The sequence below is a fragment of the Lepidochelys kempii genome, chromosome 16 (genome assembly GCF_965140265.1).
Source record: "Lepidochelys kempii isolate rLepKem1 chromosome 16, rLepKem1.hap2, whole genome shotgun sequence".
In the NCBI taxonomy this organism is placed as follows: domain Eukaryota; kingdom Metazoa; phylum Chordata; order Testudines; family Cheloniidae; genus Lepidochelys; species Lepidochelys kempii.
The window spans coordinates 6872392-6895736 of NC_133271.1; the positions used below are offsets into that span (position 1 = coordinate 6872392).

Below are 23345 nucleotides of genomic sequence, written 5' to 3' on the forward strand. Positions count from 1 at the left end.
ATATTGGGGGATTAGAAATAGAGAGATACCTCGGTATGCGCCCCGGGACACTGGGGGATGTTCCTGACTCCCTTTGGCACAGGGCCGCCTGGGACACTGGGGGATGTTCCCAACTCTCCTGGGCTTATCATTTCCCCCCTTTTGTCCTGTCTTTCCCTGGCAGATGCTTGAGACGGACACTGAGGAGCTGAGGGTGATGCCCTCTGAGGAGGAGAAGGTGGCAGGGGGTGATGCCTGCCTGGCCGCAGCGGGGGCAGCGGAAGGGGCATTGAAGGAGGCTGTCCCGGCTGCCCTGGGGGCCCCACTGGAGGAGAAGAAGGTGGTGATTGTGGCCGAGTGTGTGGAGGAGCAGCCTGGCTCCAGACCAGCCTTTGTGATCCCGGAGCTGCGGCTGGACAGCACGGCGGACAGCCCGACGGACGAGGAGGAAGACGAGGAGGAGGAGGACAGCGACCAGCACTGTCTGGAGAGGAGTGAGGTCAAGCGCTGCAGCATGATTGAACCGTCGGGCTGTGAGCCAACCTACACCCTGACAGTGCAGGGCTCCCTGCGGCGCCGTACCCACAGCGAGGGCAGCCTGCTGCAGGAGACGAAGGGCCACTGCTTCACCTCCGACACCACCCTCAACTGCCTGGACATCCAGGGTCCCCAGACCCACTGGGCACTGCCCTCGCCCAGGACCCTCAAGAAGGAGCTCGCCAAGAACGGGGGCTCCATCCACCAGCTCGGCCTTCTCTTCTCTGGGCACAGGAAGGTACGTGAGCCAGAGCGCCCCCGCTCCCTCCCCATGCCGGGGCTGCTCTCCCTCATGGTGGGGAAGAGCTCGGGGGTGCCCTGCCTGGCTGGGGGTGTCCTGCTGTCAGGAGGGCTGACGGCTATCCCGGCAGGGTCTGACCTCCTCTCCCCCACAGAGGGGTCCCTCTGCGCCCCAGGGGATACAGGCCTGGAGCCAGAGAGAGAGTGGGGGAAGCCGGACTAATGCCTTCCTCATCTGCATGGCCCTGGGCAGATCCAGTCCCTGGCCACAGGGGTTGCGGGGTGCACAGCTGGGGAGGTTGGCATGGGGCTCCAAGCAGAGAGGCTGACAGGCCTGTGTCCCTGCAAACCAGCGGCTGGGGGGTGACGTGTGCCCGCCCGCCAGTCCTCACCCTGTACCCACCCTGCCTATGGAGGACAAGTCACTCGGTGAGCCCAAGTGCCAGGCCCCAGCCCAGTTGTCTCCAGTGCCCAGGCACGGTGGGGCCCACCACCAGCATCCCCAAACTCCCACCCCCACTGCAGGGCTCTGGCTGTCCCCCTGCTGCACTCCAAGCCGCAGCGTGGCAGATGGCACCTTGGGTCCCGCTGTGGTGCCGGCGGGATGGGCGGGCAGCATTCATGGAGCTGCTGTGCCTCTCGTCCAGATTGGGCTGGTTTGGGATGTGTTTTTGGTGCCCCTTCCAGGCAGCCCAGTGCAAATTCTGCCCCCATGTCCATCCCTGGGCTCTTAGGACCCAGACCCTGCACCCCCAGCATCAGTGCTATCAGTGCCTCTGCAAGGCAGCTGATGATCCCCTCCTAGCTCTGGGAAACCAGAGACCCCAGCCTAGAGCCCCATCTCCCCAGCAGATAGATGGTGCCTGGCACGGGGGAGCTGAGCCCTTGCCCATGGAGAAGGGTGACCCTGCCCGCAGTGTCATTGCCTGGCTCCTCTGGCAGCACCGTCTGATCCCCTCCCCTCGACAGCTTCCTCCCCAGCCGGATGTTTAATATTCAGTCCTGCGCTCACACAGCGTACGTGCCGAGGGGAGGTGCCCCTGGCGGCCCCACTGCTGCACCCACCCGGGACTTTCTGCTCAGCGTTGCAGGGGTGCGCACAGCCTGCCACTGTGCCCTGCAGAAGTGCTCCTCCTTGATCCAAACCTCGGCAACAGCTGGGGGCACATCCCCTTCATATTGGTGCACATAACAAAATTCATATGATGTGGGTTGGGCCGAGGGGTTTGGAGTGTGGGAGGAGGCTCAGGGCTGAGGCAGAGGTTTGGGGTGTGGGGGGCTGACGGCTCTGGCTGGGGGTGAAGGCTCTGGGGCGGGGCGGGGATGAGGAGTTTGGGGTGTGGGAGGGGGCTCAGGGCTGGGGGAGAGGGTTGGGGTGTGGGGTGGGGCTGGGGATGAAGGGTTTGGGGTGCAGGCTGCCCAGGGGCTATGGTCGGGAGAGAGAACTCCCCCCAGCCCTCTCACCGCAGTAGCTTGGGGCCGGGGAAGAGGCGCCTCCCCCGGCCGTGGCAAGTCCAGGGCAGCTCCGCGCCGGGGCCCTGAGCCCTGCGGCTGCGCAGCTTAGAGGGAACTTATCCTGATGCCAAAGCACTTCCTGTGGTGGAGCCTTTCAGATTCTCCGCCGGATTGTCGCAGGCATTGGCTTGGCCCGCCCCCCCCCCCCCCGTTCCTGGGCTCTCATCCTGCACCCAAGTCCCACGCTGGGTGGGTCCCATCAGTGTTTTGCCATGGAAACGAGGGTGATGTCAGCAGTATCTTATGATTTCACTGCCAGATGAGTAGAAGGAAAGACCACGTTCAATCAACTCTTTGCTAGTGGCCCCAGAGAGAATAGTGGTCAGGAGTGAGGGGCACCAGCAGAGCCGTGTGGGGAGCCGAGGGCTGGGCTAGCAGGAGCTGTGGGTCGGGATTGAGGGGCGCTGGCTGAGCTACATTTGAGAGCTTGTCCTGTGCCTGTCAGAGTAGAGTGCAGCAGTTGCCAGGTGCTGTGTTCTGTTGCATAACAAATACTTACAGGAAAGAACCTGCCCTTGGCAAACTTTTGTGCAAGGGGCTGGGAGACCTTCACAGCGCTCTCCGCTGAGGGCACGTCCTGCTGGGAGCTGCCAGCGAATGACTCACTCCAGGCCTCTCTCAGGTTAATCCCCAGAGGTTTAGTGCTGAGATGTTGCCCCTGCTCCAGCCCTCCTGGCTAGCTCTCCTGTGGCCCTGTCAGCATGGGCCTGCCTGGGAACAGCCATGGAGCTGACCTGTCCAGAGGGCAGTGGGGCGGGGGTCCCAGACCGCAGCGCTCGGCTCCTCTGGGCTGGCTCAGAGTAGAGCAGGGAGCCTGGGGGCTGGCAGGCAGATGGACTCCTCTGGGCCAGGGCAGTGCTGTGCTCTCTGTGGGATCTCCATCCATTTAGACTCAGCCAATGTTTTGGGCAGCTCTCAGGCCAGAGGGTGAGCGTGGGTCTGGGTGCCACGGGGGTTCAGGTGAAGCAGCCTGTTCGCTCCAGGTCCCCCGCTTCGCCAGCCAGCCCAGGAGTGGCTCTGCCCGGAGCCAGCCATAGGGCGCTGGGAGTAGGAATATGGCAGAAGGGGTGGGGCTCATCTGCTCACAGGTCAGAGGCTTGCTGGCAGTCAGGGCCGAGGAAGGTCCTGGTGTCACAATGCCGGCTTCCCCCAGGAGATGCACTGGCTCGGTCTCGTGAGAGCCTGCAGGGAGCCAGCTCGCGACGGCCACTTCTGGGGCTGGAGTGACTCTGCTGCCCCCTTCTGGGAAAATGAGGAGTGCTCCTCAGACAGGCAGCTACTGGCCATTGGCCTGTGGCTCCAGTGATAGGGTCTGGGCTCCTGGAGCAGGAGGGGTCATGCTCTGCCCCTGCTGTCACCAGGGCCCCCAGTGAGCCCAGGCATGACCGTGGTCCCCCGGCACGGCTCGACACTGGGGGTTTGTTACAAGGTCCAGCCTTGCCTGAGAGCTGCAGCTTGTCCGACTGGGCAGGGCCCTGGTGTCACGCTCCTGAGCCGAGATGCAGCTGTGACACAGCTGGCTGCAGGAAGTGGGGCTCCCTGTGCAGTTACCAGGCCAGCCTGTGCCAGGCTCTGCAGGCAGCCGATCTGTCCCTGCTGGTTTACTGTCCGAGCCAGGGCTCTAACGCCGAAACTGCCTCCAGGAGAGCATTGGCAGCTCACTGCTGCCCCCCAGTGGACTCCGGCAGCCTACACCAGAACCCCTCTGTGCCACAGGCCAGCACCTCTGGGGTGTGACACACCTGCCTCCTTGTCGCCACCAGGTATTCAGGAGAGACCCCATCCCTCCTCTCCTTGGAGCCTGACTCCTTGCTTCACCGGCTCACTCCGAAGCTCGGTTGGCCGTTCCTGCCTGGGCTTTGGTCTGCGCCACACAGCGCCGTGCTCCCAGCAGGTTTGCCTGGTGACTGCAGAGCGAGTGTTCCTGGACCAGGCAGGGCAGCACAGTGCCAGCGGAAAGGGGCCTCAAGGCTGCGAGCCGAATGGCGCTGGATGTGAGAGCCCCTGTGTGCGCTGTGGGGCTAGGTAATGTCAGCCACGAACGCAGCAGCAACCTCTGCCTGTGTGGAGCAGGATCTCCCAGTCTGGCCCACGTGGTTGCTCTAGTCACTGTCATCCTGTTTCCAGCCCAGCACCACCATTCTGTGTCTGCCAGGGGAGAACAGCCTGGCTCAGACACCACCTGCTTTACTGGCGGGGCTGGCGGGAATCCCAGGCCAGTCCCAGCAGGGATCTCCAGTGAAGTTGCTAGGAGCAGTGCAGAGGGGAGGGCCAGGGGTCAGCCTGGTGACCTGCTCCTCAGGACTGACTGGACCTGAGCGCCCCAAGAATGGGCTGGGCCATGTAGGGCTGTGACTGGACAGTCTCCGGCTCTACCGCTGTGGCCTGAACCCCCTGCTGCCCACCCACCACCCCATGCTCAGAAGAGCTGCTCTGGGTGAGGGCCGCTCCCAGCAGGGAACAAACCCCAGCCTGGTGCTGAGGGCCCTGCTTCTGACAAGCCACTCAGGAGAACTGCTGGGTCTGGGTCAGAAACCCCCATCCTGCTTGCTCAATGCGAGAGCGCCCAGTGATGGGCAACTGTGCTAATCAGCAGTGGCCTCCCTTGCAACTCTTGGGTTGGGCGGGGCCTATGGCACAGCGGGGCAGAAAGCACTGTGCATTAGCCAAGCTATCGCCACAGCTTAAAGGGGGGGGGCGGGGGGGGGAACGGACACAGACAAAACAATCAATAAAAAATGGAGAACCGGGGCAGTGGGCACTGTAAGCACCCTCTCCCCCCCGCACAGTTGATCTCCATTGCTCACGGCTCACTCTGTGCTGTGGGTGTGGGTGGCAAGGTGGGCGCTGCCCACCCCCCTGCAGGATCTCTCCCCTGGCTGCCCTGGAGGTGGTGGTGCGCAGGCCTCAGCAGCAGCTGCTGCAGGCTGGTCAGTGCCCCTGTGCTATGCCCCCACCGCTCCTTCCACCCCAGAAGATTTGCTCTGAGTGTGTCTGGAGGCAGGGGCCAGGGTAGCCTCTCAATTTTTCGGTGACTCAGTCAACCAGGCCGGGCAGCTTTTCTGCTGGCTTTGCCCCCTCTGCCTCAGTAGCTGCGTGACAAGGGGGAGAGAAGGGTGAGGGAGGGCAGGATGGCTGGGGCGCCCCAAGGCACTCTCAAAAGCCTGAGGGTGGCACTCCTTGCCCAGCCCAGATTCCCTAGCATGCCTGTTTATTTCATTGTCAGCGGAGAGGCCCAGTGTCGCGTCAGTGCCCGCAGACAGTAAAGGAAACTGCCCGCTCATAGCACCTGTCCTTGCAGTCACTTTCTGATTCCAGCAGCAGCCCGGTCATCCTAAGACCCAAGCCCAGGGGACCTGCCCCAATCTGAGACACCCCCCCGCTGGTTCATGGTGGGGCTGAGAGAGGTCATGTGGGGTGCAGGCAGGGAGCAATAATGTAGTTGAGGGGAAATGCGAGGAAATGGAGTTTGAGGATTATGGAGTTATGCTTGGGGTAGTTTACTCACTTCTTTTCTTACCGCTGACCCTCCTGCGGACTGCGCAGGGCCTGGGGAACAGCCACCTCGCACCTCCAGCTGCTAGCCACCCCACAGCCTGCAGGCTGGCATTGCCTGCCCCCATGCCTCCCAGGGGACCTTCAGTGGCTCTGGGCAGCTCCCCAAGCTCTGAGCTTGTTGCTCTCCCTTCTACACAGAGATACAGCAGGGAGGATAAGGCCCATCTCCAGCCAGGGGCATTGGCATGAGATGGTCACTGCTGCCATGCTGCCGGTGGAAGCCACCCTTCCTATGGAAGCTGACGCACACTGTGGTTCCTAATAGGGATGAATCGCTCTGAGGGGCTGACCAAATGCTGCCGCTGGAGGTGGGCACACTCCCCGTTTGAGGGGGCAGGAGAAAGGAGAAGGGAGACACCCAGGGCCCTTGTAGCAGCTTGTTTGGGGGTATGTCCTGCCCACCGCTGAGGGGTTTAACAGGGACTAGAAAACCCCATGTAACCTGCCTACGGAGTGCCCTCTAGTGGTAGTTCTAATTATAATACTACTAAGAACAGGAAATGCCTCTTGGACTGCGCTACCCAGAATCCTCCACAGTGGGAGGGTGGGGTGTCTATCTGCACGTTGCTACCTGAACCCTCAAGGTGTTAGATCTTTGTATGCACAGCGTGCACAGGACCCTTTTAAGCCTTTTGTGTCTGGTTCTCCGAGCCTTTTGTGTCTGGTTCTCCGGAGCTCTCTCGCTCCCCTGCTTGCCTGGTGCTGGGATTCAGAGGTGGTTGTTTGAAGGCCCCATTGTGGGTGGGAGCTCTGGGACATTTGGGGCTGAGATTAGGCTGCTGTCTGCCTTTTGTCTCCATGCGGAAGTGGAGGCTTTTCCGACAATGGAAGGAAACGTTCCCAGGGCTGCAAGTCGCCTGGATTGCAGTCACTCGCCAGGACCATATTATCAGAGGGCTGCATTGTTCAGGGCTGATAAACTCCGGAAGCACAAGATTAGAATGGAAGGAAGTCCCGGGGCTGCTGGGCTGGGGAGCATGTTCCCACGGTAGGGCCAGGGTGCCGGGAATCCTGGAAAGCGTGCACTAGTCCTGTGTGGTGCTGGGGCTCAGCTGGCAGGGAAAGCCAGGGAATGCTGCTGGGGCGACAGGCATAGCCAGCCCACACTGCCGCTGGCCCTGAGGGGGGCAGTCTCATGGCACAGCCTCCTACCCAAGCCATCCTTTCTGTCAGTGCAGATGCGGGCCTGGCTGAGGTTTGCAGTTGGCTGCAGTCAGTGCTGCCGCTGTGGGCACAGAAGGGCAGGAGACGGACAGCCTGCTTGCTGGGCATTGCCCTCCCTCTGGCCCTAAGGCCACATTTCCCCAGGTGGTGACTGCTGCTGGGGGCTGCGTTTGTGGGCACCCTGGCCGAGGCAGCTGGAGCCTGGTAGGAGGAGGTGCTGGGCTAACATTAGTCCGGGGCTTCCACAAAGTGAGCTGCCAGGACCAGGGGCAGATCTGTTCACATGGCTGGGAGGAGCTGTATCCTGCTCAAAGACTGAGACAACTGGCAGGGCTCAGTGGGCCAGACACAGGGTGGCAGGGTTGCCAATCCTCCAGGATTGGCCTGGAGTCTCCCAGAATCGGCATCAATCTCCCGGTGACTGTTAAAAGCAATCTGGGAGATTTTAATAGGCTATTTTAAGAAAATGAAATTACATCATGTTGGGGAAAAAATCTCCCGGAATAGCTTCAGCCAGAGTTGGCGACCCTACGCAGGGGCCCACGGTGGGCAGCGAGCTCCCTGTCCCGCCTCTTCTGCCCACAGCCCCACCCACACTCTGCCCCAGGCCCCACCGTCTCCCCTACTCAGCTCCCCTGCCACCACTTGCCCAGCCCCTCCTCTCCTCCCCTGCGAACTTCCCCCACCCGCCATGTCCCTCCACCCCCGCAGGGTGGGGGAAGTGAGGAGGAACGCAGTGGGGGGGGGTCTTGCAGAGTCAAGGGGGTGAGGAAGGATGTGGGGGGTGGGTGGGGTCTCGCGGGGAGGTACATCGGACCTCCGGAGTGGGGGGTGGAGTGGAGAAGAGGAGGGACAGACTCATCAGGCAGCGGCCGGCGGTGGAGGCCTCAGGGAAAGGGTGGAGCAGGGATGGGAAGAGGCGGAGCACAGGCCAGGCATACACCAGTGGGGGCTTAGCCTCCCCACCCGTGTGCAGGAAAGCTGCTCTGAAGCTGCTCCAAGATTTCTGGGAAATGCCAGGCCAGGTGCCCCTAGCTCAGCGTTCACTGGGCGGGGTAGGGCTGAACTGCCCCTTGGAAGCATGGGCTTCCCTGTGCCTTTCCCAGGTCTACATCATGAGCCCCTCCCTGATGTGCCCACAGCTGTGGCCAGAATCAGGCCCTGGTTCCCAGACTGCCCTTTGGGAAGAGGAGCCACATGGCCCTCCCTGTAGCATGGATTAAGAGCCACTTCCCAGCAGAGCATGCGGATTCCTAGATTTTCAAGGGCAGAACTGTGCTGTCGTCTTTGAATTCGTTATCAATGTGTCCCGTGGCCTGGGGTTACCCAGGCCATCCCCCTCGCCCTCTTAAATATAGACACTTTAGCTTTGCTTGTCCTCTGGGACTTGCCCCATGTTCCAAGATTTATTAAAAGTCACCTTTTAATAAATTGGCAGCCAGCTGTTGGCGAGTCCTGCTTAAGTCCTGTGGTCCTGATGGCTGCTACACCCCATCCCCTGCCCCCCTCTGGGCACACATGCCAGCCGAATGGGATGGCTGCACATCAGTGCTCTGCGCCAAGCTGACATGCTGAGGGGGAGAAAGGCAAAGCCAGCTCCCTGGGAAAGCCCAGCTGATCTTCAGAGAGATCCCCTGGGACTTCCTGGGCCCTGAGTGACAGGAGCTCCTGCAAAGGCAGCTGACCTTCACCAGCATGTTGAGGCTGGGGAGGGCTGGGACTTGTCCTAGGTCTGGCTTGTCTGACACCTCCAAGCTCTGCTAGCAGCTGGACCTGCCTCTCTGACCGACCGCCTCGCCTGATGCAGCTGCAGGCTCCCTAGGCCCATCTGTGCCCCTGCCTCAAGCTGAGCTGCTGCTGGCCAGGCTTTGCATGGGAAGAGCTAAGTAGCCAGAACCTGGCCGGGGCTCTATAGATTTCACAAGGGAGGGGCCAGCCGCCATGGGGAACCAGGCCCCTTTCATGTATTGCCTCATTTTGAACATATGGGCCATTGCTTCAGTCTCAGAAATAGCCCAGCCGGGAGAGGGCTCGGTGGTGAGTTGTCCAGGGTTCCTGGTTTGAAATAGGAGGTTTCTACAACGGAATCCCTCAGACCAGTGCCTGTGCACCTGGGACCCTTCAAACAGAGACATGTGCCAGGGCCCAACCCTGCTTCTGTGGTCAGCAGGAGTCTTACCGCTGGCTCCAAGGGGAGCAGGATTGGGCCTCAGCGCACTTATTCCAAGGCTAAGTTAAATACATGCAGGTTCCAGAGCGTGCTGCTCTTGCCTTTGCCTCAGGGAGAGGGCAGCAGCACCAGTATCTCCTCTCTCCTTTCTGCCCAGGCTGGGATGGGAAGAGCCCTGCCTCTGGGCGTGGTAACGCAGCCGCAGAAAGCAGGCCGGGTGGGCTGCTGACACGCCTGGGCTTTGGCTAGTTTGGCTGGTTTGGGGACCTCTCGGGGCCTTGACGGAGGCTGAGCCGGGGAAGCCTCGTTCCTTTGTTCTCCCTGCCCCCCGGTATTCGGATAAAATCAACACACACGGGACCTACAGCTCTGTTCATCACGGCTCCCAATGCTGAAGGGCTAGTCTGGCTGTATGTGATGAAGCTTCTCAGGGGTTAGATACACCTGGCCTGATGTGGTGCGGGGATGGGGCAGAGGCCTGTTGTGGGGGTGGTGTCAGGAGGTCTGTCGGGGCATGAGGGGGCAGATACCTGTGGTGCAGGGGGAGGAGGGGGACTCTCTGACGTGTTGCCCCTCCAATGGCTGGCAGGGGCTGCTGCCATTCTTTGCAAGTGGTTGCCCCTCCCCAGACCAGTAAGTGGGGGCAGAGGGGCTGGCATCCCCAGCCCTGTTCCACCTCCACCCTCTGGGCGCTCCCTGCCAGCCACCATCGCTCAAGGGCAGCCCCTTCCCAATGTGGTGGAAAGGCCTGTGGAGCTGAGTAGGGATGAAGCCAGCCAGGTCTGGGCGACCAGATGAGCTGCGAGCTGAGCTTTGCACCCCTCCTGGAGGATGCTGGAGCTGGCAGGGACCCTAACTGTGCCTGGGACAGCCGTTGGCCCAGGCAGCCTGCACTGTGGGTTTGATCTGCGCCCCTGTCTGAGGAGCTGGCCCTTGGCCCAATGGCCTTTGGGACTGGCCAGGGATCTGCACAGATCTCATGCTCATCTCCCCATGGTCACGTGGTCTCTGCTGGCAAAGGCACCTTCCCCCTGCCCGGCTAGAGGAGCCTCCAGCCCATGGACTGCAGGCCCCAAATGCCTTGCCAGTGGGAGCGGGAGGCACACGGCGCCACTCAGGGGCACAGGGCTCACATTGGCACTGTGATGCAGACAGTGTTCTTGTATTTCCCCCTGCAGCTCAGCGGAACAGACAACGAGTGCTGCTGTGAGGATGGGGACGAGGCCTCCTGCAAGAAAAAGAGCAAAAACTTGTAAGTGGCACGCGAGGTCAGGGTTAGAGTTTTGTCCCACCTGTGCTGTGTGGCTGCACTGCCTGCAGGATCTGGAGACCTGGCTCTACTCAGGTCTCATGCTGTGATCAGGAACGGAGGGTGGTCCGTCTGTGTTTGAAATAAGGAGGCTGTGCACTGTCTGGGCTGGGTCCCTGGTGGGCCAGACAGAGCTCTGTGCAGCTGTACGACCATCGCTTCCTTGCCCTCAGTAACACTGGGGGAAGGGAGTGGTAAGCACAGAATGAAGTAAGATCTCACTTTAGATTTGTAGCTAAAGTCTGGCTATCCTTGAAGGAAACTGGACCTCCCTCAGGGAATGTATGGGAGTGCGTACTGGAAGCAGTTTGCAGGGCCAGTAGCATACAGCCAGGGTAGGAATGGAAGATGTTAGGGGCTCCTTTCTTTCTTGATGGGTTTCTAATAGGCTCTCTCGCTCCTGGGGCCATGGAACACAGGATTCCCTGGGCTGCAGGGAGGAGGAGGTCAGAAAGAGGACATTTAGAGTGAGTGAAACTTGAGCTGGGGCCTCCTTCCTGCTGGCCCCAAGCAGGGAGAGGAGCAGGGAAGCTTGCAGCTGCTGATGTTTAATATCCCAGGGAAGGACCCAGGCCTGTTAGAACTGCTAAGCACTCCCAGCAATGAATCCTCTGACTAAACAGAAGAATGAGGCCAGTGCGAGAAGCTTACCAGGATGGTCCCTTTCTAACTGCTCAGATTTGGTCTGTGCTGACCTTTGACTGCATCTAGAGTGGAAATCCAGCCTCCCCCCCGCCACACCTTTTCAGGTTTGCAGCCATGCTGCAAGTCGGGCTGTAAGTGTTACGTGTCACACAAGTGTGCCCTGAGTGTGGACTCTTGCACAGAAGCATTGGTTACAGATCTAGTTCTGACATGTGCAGACAGAGTGCCATGGGGAAAGAAGCCTAGGAAGCACCGATGATCATCACCATTACGGGTTTGCTTTGGGAAAACTGCCTTGCATTTGAAAAGCAAAGGTGTGACCAGTTGTACATGTTACAACAACAGGCCTGGCAAATGGGCTCTGTCCTCCTTAACCATCACTTGGGGCAGCTACAGAAACCTGGGAGAGGGAGCGATTTATTGTTCTATAAAAATAGGTGCTGAGTGTGGTGTGGATGGAAAGCTACTGTGTAAATAGCCACAGGTGGGGCAGTTATCTGCCTGGTTACAGGATGTGTGTACAGCGGGTGACTGATGCAGTCATAAGGGGACACTTCAATGGGCAGTGCTCCTATCCCAGGGGTGCCCATCTCTTCGCGGGGCCCCCAGAGGTAGGGAAGCATCATCAACCACTGGACCCTCCTTCCTCCCCTGCAGGCTTGCACCATGGGGACTTGGCTAGTTGTTATTGTACAGTGTGGTTTAAATATAGCAGTACATGGGAGTGCCACTAGGGGGAAATGTTGCCACATGGGGTGGGGAAGCAGGCACTGCTGTGAAAGGGTTCAGGTTTTTGCATTTTTGATTATTTCCTCCTGACAGTTTAATTTAAAACCAGTCCTTCACAATCCGCTTTTCATGCTCCCTGCTCTGTGTGCAGAGCAACGGGACCTTGCCCCACCGCTTTGCACAGGCTGGGAGAGGCCAGCTCAGATGAATCAGGCTGGGAAGGAAGAAGAGGATTCAGACTAGTGAAGCTTCCCATTTTAGATGAGTCTCAAGGGCAGTTGCAGAGCCATGCATCTGTTCCTCACCTTGGGACAATAGGGGACAGCGGCAGATTTGCTGTGGAGCGTCTCAGCGCTGTGCTGCCCTGCTATTGGCTGAGCAGCTTGTTTGCAGTCAGTCCCTGTGGAGTATTTCTGGTGCCTGCAGCTGAGAGCTGGCACTCTGCTCTCTTCCCCAGACCAGTGCACACCTCCAGCCATCGCTCGCCACAGACGTGTCCCAATGTACCACACGATGGTGGACTTTTCAGAAAAGTACCTGGAAAGGTAGGATTTCTTGCCCAGTTGTGGGCTGTTGCCCAGAGCCCAGGAGGGCAGAGGAATTGATGTGATGCTGTTTGCTGTGGTCTTTGTGTGTGTGTGGGTGCTGGAGGTGGCATTGCAGCAGTGTTGGGCAGGCTGGCATGCAGTGGGTGGCTGCACTGCACAGGCACTGAGCGATGGGGTGCAGGGCTGCTGTGAGGAGCTGAGAGACGCCCACGCAATGAGAATCTCTGACCCCTCTCTCTTTTCCTTCCATGAATGGTTGAACTTCACTTTCAGACTTGCAAGACTGTCCTAAACTAGAATATCTGGGGCATGGCTGCTTCTAGGCCCTCGTGGTTTTGAAAAGAGTCGCTAGCCCCAAAATCAAAGAGAAAAGAGTTTTTTACCAGCTATCACTTTTGCTGCTATGTTCCATAAGGCAAATAATCCACTGGGGACCAGGCAGCTCAGTTCTGTGGATTTCTCGAGCTGATGCAGCCTTGGTGATGGTGAGGGCTGTTTCTGTCGTTTGTTTGCAGTTATGTGCAAGGAAAACAAAGCACAGTTGTCTCTTGCAGTTAGTAAATGTAGAATCTCGTCAGGTGTTTTTTTGCATGTTATTGATACAAAAGTCATCTGGAGCTGTCTCGAACTGCTTAGTCTCAGGCAGGAGATACAGAGCTGTTTATAGCCAGAAATTTGCACTGTGCTGATATGTAAGTATTTGTGCATGGTTATGTTCACATGCTCTCTGTATGTGTGCTTGTAAATACCAGAGTGCTTGTAACTTTCTCAAGTACACTGCCAATGCAAACAGCAGGGGATGATTTTGCAGAGGAATAACCACTGAGTTGCTAAGTTAAGAACATGGCTACAGTTGTGGGTTTGAGATGTGTAGGGTTGTGTGGCTTTCTCTTGGAAAACGGCACTCTGGCATTAGCATTCCTAGGACTGCTGTAATAGGAGACAGATGGTGTCTGAGGGCAAGATTCCTTGTTTAGACCCTGTTTTCCCACGTTGCTTTCTGACTGATACTTGGCAACAGACACCCAGCATCCGAGTCACTGCCCAGCCTTGGCCACTGTGGGCTCCATTCAGCAAGGCAATGAGCACTTTAACCTCAATCCAGCAAAGTATTTAAACATGTGCCTAGCTTTAGGTGCCTGATGAGGCCTTTGAAGTCAATGGAACATCACAGGAGCTTAAAGCCAAGTATGTACGTACGTGTTTGGCTGGATTGGGGCCCAAGTGCACAGCACCTTGTAGGGCTGAGTGCTAAACCACCTGTCATTCAGACAAGAGAACCATTTTCTAGGAGAGTCTCTTCTCCAAGCCCCTGTCCTGGGGTGCAGAGCCTGTGAATTGGGCGGTGGCCAGGTCCCTACCAGGCCATTCTGCGCCGTGGTCCCCTGAGCATTGGATTCTCTCTTCCATTGCCTAGCCACTCTCTGCAGATGTGCTGCTTCTTAGTGGCTACTGTCCTGCGCTGCACCCAAGCTGTCCTCTGCACAGCTAGACACCTGCACCATAATCACTGCTTGGGAGACTCTGGGAAGAGGGAGTGTGTCTTGGAGAGCTCAGGAGATACGGTGCTGATGGGCGCTGTGCAGAGCCTTCGGACACAGCCCTGGCTCCAGCTGCTCGGTTACTTACCTTTTGTTATCTGTATGGGACAAAGACATACCTTGTGCCTTGTCATGAGGGCAGGCAGATGGCAGAGAGATGCATGGGGAAAGTGTCACAGGGGCCTGGATCTCCTCCACTGGCAGGGACGGCCTTCACTTCAGCTCCAACAATCCCTTCCCTGAGCCACACTGCAAGTCAGACCAACACCTGGGGCTGCGCAGTGTGCCACGTGACCGGGCCATGCTGGGCTGGGCCTGGAGATACAGCATCACCCCCCACCCTGGGCTAGCGCTTCCCACTCCATGCCCTCCCCAACATGGCTGCGTGGGCCTGTCAGCTTTAACTGGACAGTCCCAGCAGTAGCTGGCTAAAGCCTGTTCAACTCAAGGCTGCCTTGGCCTTAGTTTAGAAACTACCAATCAATGTGTTTGTGTAAATGGCTGCCAAAGTCCTCTCTGGCCTTCCTAGGGCAGAGTGTATGTAAACCCCTGTGGCCCATGCACAGCTGCAGGCCCACCAGCTCTGGGGCTTTCCCTGTCTCTCTCCGTGGGGAGGCTGCATAAAATCATAGAATATCAGGGTTGGAAGAGACCTCAGGAGGTCATCTAGTCCAACCCCCTGCTCAAAACAGGACCAACCCCACCAAAATCACAATGCACATGCAATGAACAGCTGGAGGGTTAGCTGTTTTCCCTAGCCAAGTCCAGCAGTTCTGCACTGGCTCCCCATGTCCCTCCCTGTGATCTACCCAGCACCATGGTGAGCTGAGCCCCTGGCTGCCCTGAGGGCTTGTGTAACTCAGGCAAGTCGATGCCTGAGTAAGGGCTGCAAGATCAGGCCCTTTTACACAGACCTTGGCTGCACCAAAGCCCTTGCGGTGTTCCGGCTGGAGGCCAACACCACATCTACAGCCCTGTCTCTGCCTGTTGTGGGTGCAGGGCCCCGTGCTCTGGTCCCCCTGGCATTCCCGAGGATGCCTGCACGCTATAAATAGCTCCTTGGAAATCCCTGCCTGCCTTTCCCCTGCTCTTGCAAAGCCCCGCTATCCTGCGCTGGGCTGGTTTTTCCACCTCCTTTGGTTGCCACAGCAACCGGGCGCGGAGTCTTCATAAAGAGCTGCAGCCCATGTGCAGGGCTGCGCGCCGCTGGAGCGCGGCTGGGGTGGTGCTGACGCCACCCTGACTCACACAGGCCTCTGTCGCTCCTCCGGCCCAGTCCCTCCCACTTCCTGGCTCGCTGGCCCGGAGCGAGAGCACAGAGCTGGGAGGCAGAGCTCCTGCAGCCTCTGGCCAGGCTGGTCGCTCGCTGACCTGCTGCCAGCCGGGGAGCTGCGCTCCAGGCTCAGGGTCCCTCCGTGGGCTCGCTGGCTGGGCGGGGGGCGCTGCCTGAGCCATGCCCTTCTTCCGAGACCTCTCCAAGCCCCAGCCCCTGGAGTTCCACTCGGACGTGCTGCTGGGCGTGCCCTGGCCACACAGCGGGAACCTGCAGCGTCGGCACACCATGAAGGAGTAGGTTTCAGAGTAACAGCCGTGTTAGTCTGTATTCGCAAAAAGAACAGGAGGACTTGTGGCACCTTAGAGACTAACCAATTTATTTGAGCATGAGCTTTCGTGAGCTACAGCTCACTTCATCGGAGTAGGTGTTTGGTGTCCGCTGGGGGAGCACAGGGACGTGCAGCGGAGGGCTGCACCTGGCTAGGCTGGCCCCCGGCTGCTCCGTCTCTCCCCTGCTTTGAGCCGTGCAAGGAAGCTCTAGCACTGGGCCCTAAAGTTGCTCAGGTTCTTGATCAGTCAGCCACCCTCTGGCAGCAGGTTCCAGAAACAGCTGCCTTGAGTGAGAGCATGGGGCCGCTGCTCTGGGTCCCTCTCCCCAGCCCTCACCACCAGAGCCGCCCACCTGGGCACTAAAACCTGCTCTTCTCTCCAGGGCCAAAGACATGAAGAACCGACTGGGGATATTTCGACGGCGAAATGAGTCTCCAGGAGCCAACCCCATCAGCAAGCTGGACAAAGCAATGAAATCCCTCAAGTAGGTACTGGGGGTGGGAGGCACTGGGCTGCCAGAGCTGCTCTGCTGGGCCCTCTCTGAGCGGGGGGGGGGCTCTGGGTGCGCACGCAGCACCGTGACACCACTGCAGCACAGGGGGGTTAGAATACCGGCTGCCGTGGGAGATCCGCACTGACCGCGGGTCCTCAGGACACCCAGTGCCCAGCCAGGAGGGCAGGAACAGCCCCACTGCCCCGAGTCCCAGGCCATATCCTGACCTAGAGCGCTAGATTTTCAACTTTTGTTCTCTGAGTGAATGCACTAGGGCCAGATGGGTGCCAGCTGCTGTCCCCCGCCCATGACAGCAGGGGGCAGGATGCCTTGGCTAGCCAACAGGTATAGATGTTAAGGCCCCAATGCACTATTCTGACCATCCAATCTGACCTCCTGCCTCACACAGGCCAAAGAACCTCCCACAGTGCGTCCAGCTCCAAGCCCCATGACCTGTGGCTGAGCTCCACGCAGCCTTCCAAAAAACAGCTCAACTGAAAGCTCCTGCCCAGCTGCCCCACATGGATTATTGCCCACCCGTCAGAGCACAGGGCAGGGTCTGTGAGCCGGGAGGGGCAGGTGCCCCTTTCACAGCACCCCCTGGGTGGCCCCTCAGAGAACAACTCCTTCTCCTGCCCCACTCACTCATGGCAGGGCTCCCCAGGAGAGGCTGTGTGTGCCCAAAGCCCTGGCTCTGGAGGGCTGGCCCCTGGTATCCTGGGCTCAGTGCAGAGTGACTGGGAGCTGGTCCAGCAGTCGCTAACACCTGGAACTGAGCTCCCTCGCTCACCCCAGCCTGGGCTCAGACGCGCGGGAGGACCCAGCTAGTCACTGGAGCACTTCTTGTGTCTGATCCTCTCCTGCCCCACCCTGGGCTGGCAGAGCACCTTGCCAGCAGCCCAGTGTCTGAGCCTGAGGCTGGGCTGAGACAGGGCGGAGAGAGGCTGCTTCGCTCTCCCCTGCTCAAAGCCGTGCTGAGTCTCTGCCTGCTGGGGGGCGGTGATCTGGGTGTGGGTGCAGCTGCTGCTGTTCAGCCAATGTGGGCAGCCCAGGAGCCAAGAGCACAAATTTGCCTTTCCAAAGAACGGCCCCTTCCGTTGCAGGCCGACCCCGGAGGAAGCTCTCAAGTGGGGGGAATCTCTGGAGAAACTGCTGCTGCACAGATGTAAGTGTTTGCTGCCCCACCCCACCCCAGGGTTCAGGGGATCACGTGCCACTCCTGAGCTCTCCGCTGGACAAACAGGATTGTCTCGCTCTGGCCTCATGCTTCACAATGCGATTCCCTCTGGGGGCTCCCAGGCCAAGTGTTTAGTGTGGGGTTGAGACACTCCCCTTCCTGCTGGTCCCTGTGGGGCTGGGGAGCAGGCCTTGTCCTGGAGGGCACCGTGTTCTCGAGGGACAGCGCTCCAATTACATCCGAATGAGCCGAGTAGTTACTTGATTCTTCCTCTTTGGAGAAATGGCAGTGCTAGAAATTCCACCTCCTCCCTTCACGGGCCGGTCGGGCTGCGTCCCAGTGCAGAAGCTAGGCTAGAGGGAGATGGGTGTTACTGGATGGGTTGGGAGTGACAGGGTCTGTGGGTCCCGTGATCTGTGCCCAGCTCTGTCTCCCTCCACTCTGTGTCTCAGGTTCCCCTCTGGAATGGGAGACAGGGATCTCTCCCCACCTCCCGTCGGAGCTGGGAGGGGAGGTCAGTAAAGTGTTTAGAGCACTTTGAGAAGTTTGGATGGAAGGTGCTCTAGGAATGCAAACTTCTGCCGTTTCCTGCCCTAAAATGGTGACACAGCCACAGAACAGTCCCTGCGTTCCACCCCAGAGCTGGCTGTGTTTCCACATACACACACCACCCCTCCCCCACGCAGTGCTTGGGTGGGCCCTCTCAGGTGAAGGCACCGTCTGATGGAAGGAGGCCCCTCTCTCTCTGGGCTCAGAGGAGATGCTTGTTGCGATGCCAGTCCAGTCCAGACCCCTGGCTGTGGGCACAGTGACCGTTACCGTGCGTGCCCCGGTTCCCTGTTGACATGGAGCAGATCAGGCCAGCGCCCAGACCAGTCTGTGGTTCTCCGCACTGGGATGAGGTGCTTGCCTCAGTGCAGGGGGCAGCCTGATAGGCTAGTGAAGGCCCCGCTGCAGTGACACTCGGTGTGCTTCTCGCATCAGGCCAGCTGCAGCCACAGCCACAGCCGCAGCCTTCCCATCCCATACTAGGGACTTTGAGGGGCAGGAGACATTACAACTGACTCCCGGCCCTTCCCCCAGTTCCCAGGCTGCGGTAGCCGTTCCAGCTCAGAGTGTAGACATCAGCTGGAGGGACTGGAACAGAGGATGTCTCCCCAGGCATCTCTTTCCCCCAGGGCAGAGGGAAGAGTTTGCCAGGAGGGGATGCCAGGGGGATTCCAGAGGGCCTGTATTTTAAGCAAGTCCCTGCTTTCTGAGGGTGTCTGGCGGAGGCTGGCTGCTGGGGCCTGGTAGTAGAGCCGTGTCTCTGCTCCCCACAGATGGGCTGGCTGCCTTCCGGGCCTTCCTGCGGACGGAGTTCAGCGAGGAGAACCTGGAATTCTGGCTTGCGTGCGAGGAGTACAAGAAGATCAAATCCCAATCCAAGATGGTGTCCAAGGCCAAGAAGATCTTTGCCGAGTACATTGCTATCCAGTCATGTAAAGAGGTAACAGGGAGCGTTTGCTGCACGGCCCGCTGCACCCAGAGAGGGACAGTTCCCAGCTGTGTATTCTGCACAGCACAGACATTGCTCGGAGCCCCGGTGCATCCCATTGCAGTGCTGGGGCCCTATGATGCCAGCTGTCAGAAGGGCAGAGAGCACGGAGGACCATGCAGTCGGGGACTGCAGACAGCGCTACTGTGTGCTGGGGGACGGAAAGGCGCCAGTTGGTGCCTGCTCTGGAGATACTAGCCAGTGCCCGTTGGCAGGTGCGAGGCCCTGGGGGCAGGAAATGGGCATTCATTCAGTCTGAGGCTGGAGGCTGGCTTCAGGGTGGGCTCAAATTCCAGGGAACCTCAGTTTGCCAGTAGACACGCACACCGGCCAAAGGGTAGCGTCCAGAAACATCCATGACTTGATGTCAGTGCTGCTGAGTCAGCTATGGGAGGACTTGGGGAGCACTGCAACTAACCCCTTCTGTTAGCAGCACCTTGTTGCCCTGTGAAGTGGCTGGGAGGTGCCCCAGTGACACCCATTAACTGATCCCTCCATGGCTCCCATTTGGGAGAGATCCGGTGCCCTGGTCTGTGCCTGGGTCTGCCCTGCCGAAGCCCTTCCCAAGTGGGTGACGGTGCCCTTTGGAACGGAGATTGACTGATGCATAGGCCAGGCTGGAAAGGCTGCGGCACCTGCCATCGCTCCCTGTTGGGAGCCCAGTGTCTGCTGTGCCTGGCTGTATGGGGACGTAGCTGTCGGTGACTGTCCCTTGTTCCTCTGCAGGTGAACCTGGACTCCTACACGCGGGAGCACACCAAAGAGAACCTGCAGACCATTACCCGGAGCTGCTTTGACCTCGCTCAGAAACGGATCTATGGGCTCATGGAGAAGGACTCTTACCCCCGCTTCCTCCGCTCAGAGTTGTATTTAGACATAATTAACCAGAAGAAATCCAGCCCCACACTGTAGATCCCAAGGACACTGTCTGGGGCAGACTGGGAGCTGTATGTTTACATGAAATCGACTGGGGAGGTCTTCCCTGAGCTGGATGAGGGGAGCATGCCTTTCTGCTGGGATTCACGCCCATGGAAGCCATATCTCTGTAGCGAACAGATACATGGACAGGCAAAGGCAGAGAGCTAGAGGCCAAGGGGGCTGGAGAGCCGAGCAGTCTGGTACTGTTCCAGTGTACCGTTCCTCAGGATCTCGCCATCTCATCGGTACGACGCCCTTTGCCAAGGCTTGGGTGTGAGTTTCAGCCGGGAGGGAAGCTCCCACGAGACTACTGTGAAGCACTGGCCTGAGCTTTGTCTTTTGTTTTGGGGGCCATAAGTCAGTGGGCAGTGAGTCAGTGGGCAGGGAGGCTTTGGGGAGAGGGGAAACCAGCAAGAACCGGCTTCTTGCCTCTGCTGAACTGGACCAAACCCCTTTCCATGGCCTTGTCGTGCTGCCCGGGCCCTGCAGAACTCGCACCTGCCAAACTGGCTAACAAAAGGCCCTGATCGTGGGATAGAATGGCACTTCTTTTGTCTGTCTGGTGATGCGCCCCTCAAGCAGCGAGAGCCAGTTCCTCCCCCACGCCCACCACACACCTCTCCGATTATTTATTGACCTCCTGTAGCTGGATGCGTTGCTGTGTAATAGGAACTCCTTGAATCCTTTCCTTTGTTAATTTACAAGTGCAATATTTCTGCGTGTCTTGGAGTCCCGCAGTGGAATGGACGGCCATCTCTTCCAAGAGTGTGTACAACATTTTCTAACTCGGTGGGTTTTATTTGACAAACTCTGTGCTGCAAGCAGCAGGCCGCTGGGAGAGCCTGGGTGAATATATAGTTCTGTGACAATGGAGGGTTTGATTGTGTAGATAAACAGCTGTGTGAATCAGACACTCTCACTGCTCTGGATAATGATGTCGTGGTCTGGGAAGCGTGGCTTAGTGCTGGATTTGACAGAGTTGGAGAGAATGTCTTGCGTCTAAGTGCCCGGTTTACAATGCAAAGCATCTCTGCAGCTAACAAAAACATGTTGACGTCATGGTTATAGTGTAAATAAAAGGAGAATATTATTTCTTGTACCTGCCTTTTCTTCATGGGTTGTTTCTTTAAACAGCTGGCCAGTGTAATATTAACTGGGACCACAAACCCACGGGAGCCTGCTCTCTTTTCCCAAACAGTGGCTCCAAAGGCACCAGGGCTGAGTTTCCTCAAGCATGAAGTTCCTCCAGGAAGGACCCACTAGTGTTTCCACCTTGTTCCATAAGACTCAGCATCTTTTCCATAGGTGTGAAAAATTAATCCACACTGCAGGCTGTGCAATCCACCTCTCTGTGGGCGTGGCCTAAACAGACCAATTGAACACTGCTTGGGTGGGGCCTAAAGGGACTAACCTGGGTCCAGATTTAGCTCTTGTAAAAATACAAGCTTTTCCTTCCAAACCCCCAGGAGCAGTAGGGCTGTTTCCATGAATTTTTTTTAAAACCAAACTACTCCCCTGCAGTGTTTGTAACCCAAACATTGCAGCACGGGGCCAGGACCTGAGACCTGGAAGGTGGAAACGACCAGACACACAAGGGGATTAGAGTGTTTTCATTATCCAGTGAAACACCAAATGGGAACAGGCAGTACCAGCAGTGACAGGTAAATGCGGCTGGTTTGAAGCCTCACTGTGCTGTTCTGAAGGATTATTCCTAGCACTGCAAAGAGCGTTTGTGTTTGAAAGTTCGGTTTTTAACCACAGTTTTCCTTTGATCTGGGCTGGTCCATTTTATTCCTTGCATCTGATGGTCTTATTAAAACCCGAGATCTCTACAAATCACTCCATCGCTTGGAGCCTTTAATTTGATTTAATTCAACACATCTCTGTCTAAAAGCTCTGCCAGAAGGCCTAGACTCAAGGCAGGAATTGCTTAGTGGAATTCACTGGCCTGTGCTGTGCGGGAGGCCAGACTGGATGATCTAATGATCCCCTCTGACCTTAACACCTATAAATCTATTACAAATGTTCCAGCTTTACAGACGGGCTCTGTTACAATCCCTTTCCCGTCTGGGTCTCTTACACTGACCATGCTGTTAAACATGTCTGATTTCACTCAGTGACACCCAATTTCCAGTCATGTTCAGCTTTACATGGTGCATGTATTCTGGGCAGTACCAATTCACTTCACAGGGTCCCTGCTCCTTTCCTGATCAATCCTGTGTATGCCAGGGGTGCCTGAGGGCCAGCTGAAATGGGCCCTATTGTGATAGGTGCTGCACAAACACAGATGGCAGACGGGCTCTGCCCCAAAGAGCTGACAAGCTAAACAGCCCAGCCCACCACAGAGCGGTTATGGAAGGGGTAGAGCATACCAGCAGAGTGACCATGGCATGGTGGCAAAAGGCATGGCAGTGCCATGCGTTGTGGGGTGGAGGGGTTGTTAGGAGGGACGAGCAGAAGGTAAAGGGGTGAGAGGGACAGGATGGGGAGGAGAGGGTGTGATGGGGAGGGAAGGGTAGGGGTGGGTTGACGCAAACAACCCATCAGCGCAGGGCTGAGAAAGTCCAGTCATGACTATGGCTTCTGGGCCCTGCTCTGGAGTCTCTGGCTGGCTCCACTCTGTGTGGCTGCGGGGAGGGGAGGCACTGCCTGAGTCCTCGGAGGGAGGTCCTGGGGGGTGGCCCCCCAACTGGGCCCCATTTGGCTTCCCCCAGTGCAACAGTTTTTCAGCTGGGGGTTGACTTGCTGGCAATGACCATTAAGACACTGTTGCCCTGGGACAATAAAGTGATCCAGCTACTCTATGAACTCCTCCCCATCGCCTGGGGGAGGGACCAGGCCTGACTGGCCAGTGCCCACCGTGCACTGCCAACTGCAGCCGAGTGGCGCTTCGCAGGCTGACCTCCATGGCTCCCGACCAGTGACCAAGCCAGGCATGGGCCCGGCGCCTTGCCTGCTGGACCCGCCTGCTCCAGGGCATTGATCAGTGGGAACCAGCGAAGGGAAGAGGCTATTTCCCCCCAGTGCAGTGTCAGGCAATGATGTCACCTGCCCCTCGCCCAGCCTACAACCCCAGCCCTGCCCAGGTCTCTCCGGCTGTCACAGCTGGGCTTTGCCGAGCAGGTCCCAGATTTTCCAGGTGCTCTGACCTACGGCAGCCCTCCAGCACCAGCCACGCGCAGCAGGAGGGTCTCTGGGTGCTGTGCGGCTGGTGCAGCGAGGGGAGCCAGGAGCACCAGCCCCAGACCAATCAAACCCAATTTTTTCAATCTTCCCTCACAGGTCAGGTTGTTCAGCCCTTTAATCATTTTGTTGCTCTTCTCTGGACTTTCTCCATTTTCTCCACCTCTTTATTGAAATGTGGCGCTTAGGACTGGACATAATACTCCAGTTGAGACCTAATCAGCGTGGAGTAGGGCAGAAGAATGACTTTTCGTGTCTTGCTTACAACACTCCTGCTAATACATCCCAGAATGATGTTTGCTTTTTTTTTGCAACCGCGTTACACTGTTGGCTCATATTTAGCTTGTGATCCACTATGACCCCAGGTCCCTTTTAAGGCAGTTATTTCCCATTTTGTATGTGTGCAACTGATTGTCCCTTCCTAAGTGGAGTACTTTGCATTTGTCCTTATTGAATTTAATCCTATTGATTTCAGACCATTTCTTCAGTTTGTCCAG

General features: G+C 57.9%; 1 protein-coding gene across 20 annotated transcripts in view; it reads left to right on the top strand.

Annotated features, from left to right (window-relative positions):
• Nucleotides 1-20755, top strand: part of RGS3 (regulator of G protein signaling 3) — a 247229-nt gene extending 226474 nt beyond the window's left edge. For 13 of the 20 annotated variants that reach the window (XM_073314831.1, XM_073314830.1, XM_073314832.1 and 10 more), the window contains 6 exons: nucleotides 164-754; nucleotides 10342-10415; nucleotides 15923-16024; nucleotides 17137-17198; nucleotides 18533-18699; nucleotides 19474-20755. In XM_073314831.1, the coding sequence (XP_073170932.1) occupies nucleotides 164-754; nucleotides 10342-10415; nucleotides 15923-16024; nucleotides 17137-17198; nucleotides 18533-18699; nucleotides 19474-19659 (1182 nt within the window). In that variant the 3' untranslated portion in view covers nucleotides 19660-20755. Of the gene's footprint in view, nucleotides 1-163; nucleotides 755-4034; nucleotides 4297-10341; nucleotides 10416-12303; nucleotides 12392-12416; nucleotides 15505-15922; nucleotides 16025-17136; nucleotides 17199-17662; nucleotides 17725-18532; nucleotides 18700-19473 lie in introns of those variants that run through there. The other 7 variants (XM_073314834.1, XM_073314846.1, XM_073314847.1 and 4 more) reach the window with 7 other exon arrangements.
• Nucleotides 20756-23345: the final 2590 nt, after the last annotated feature.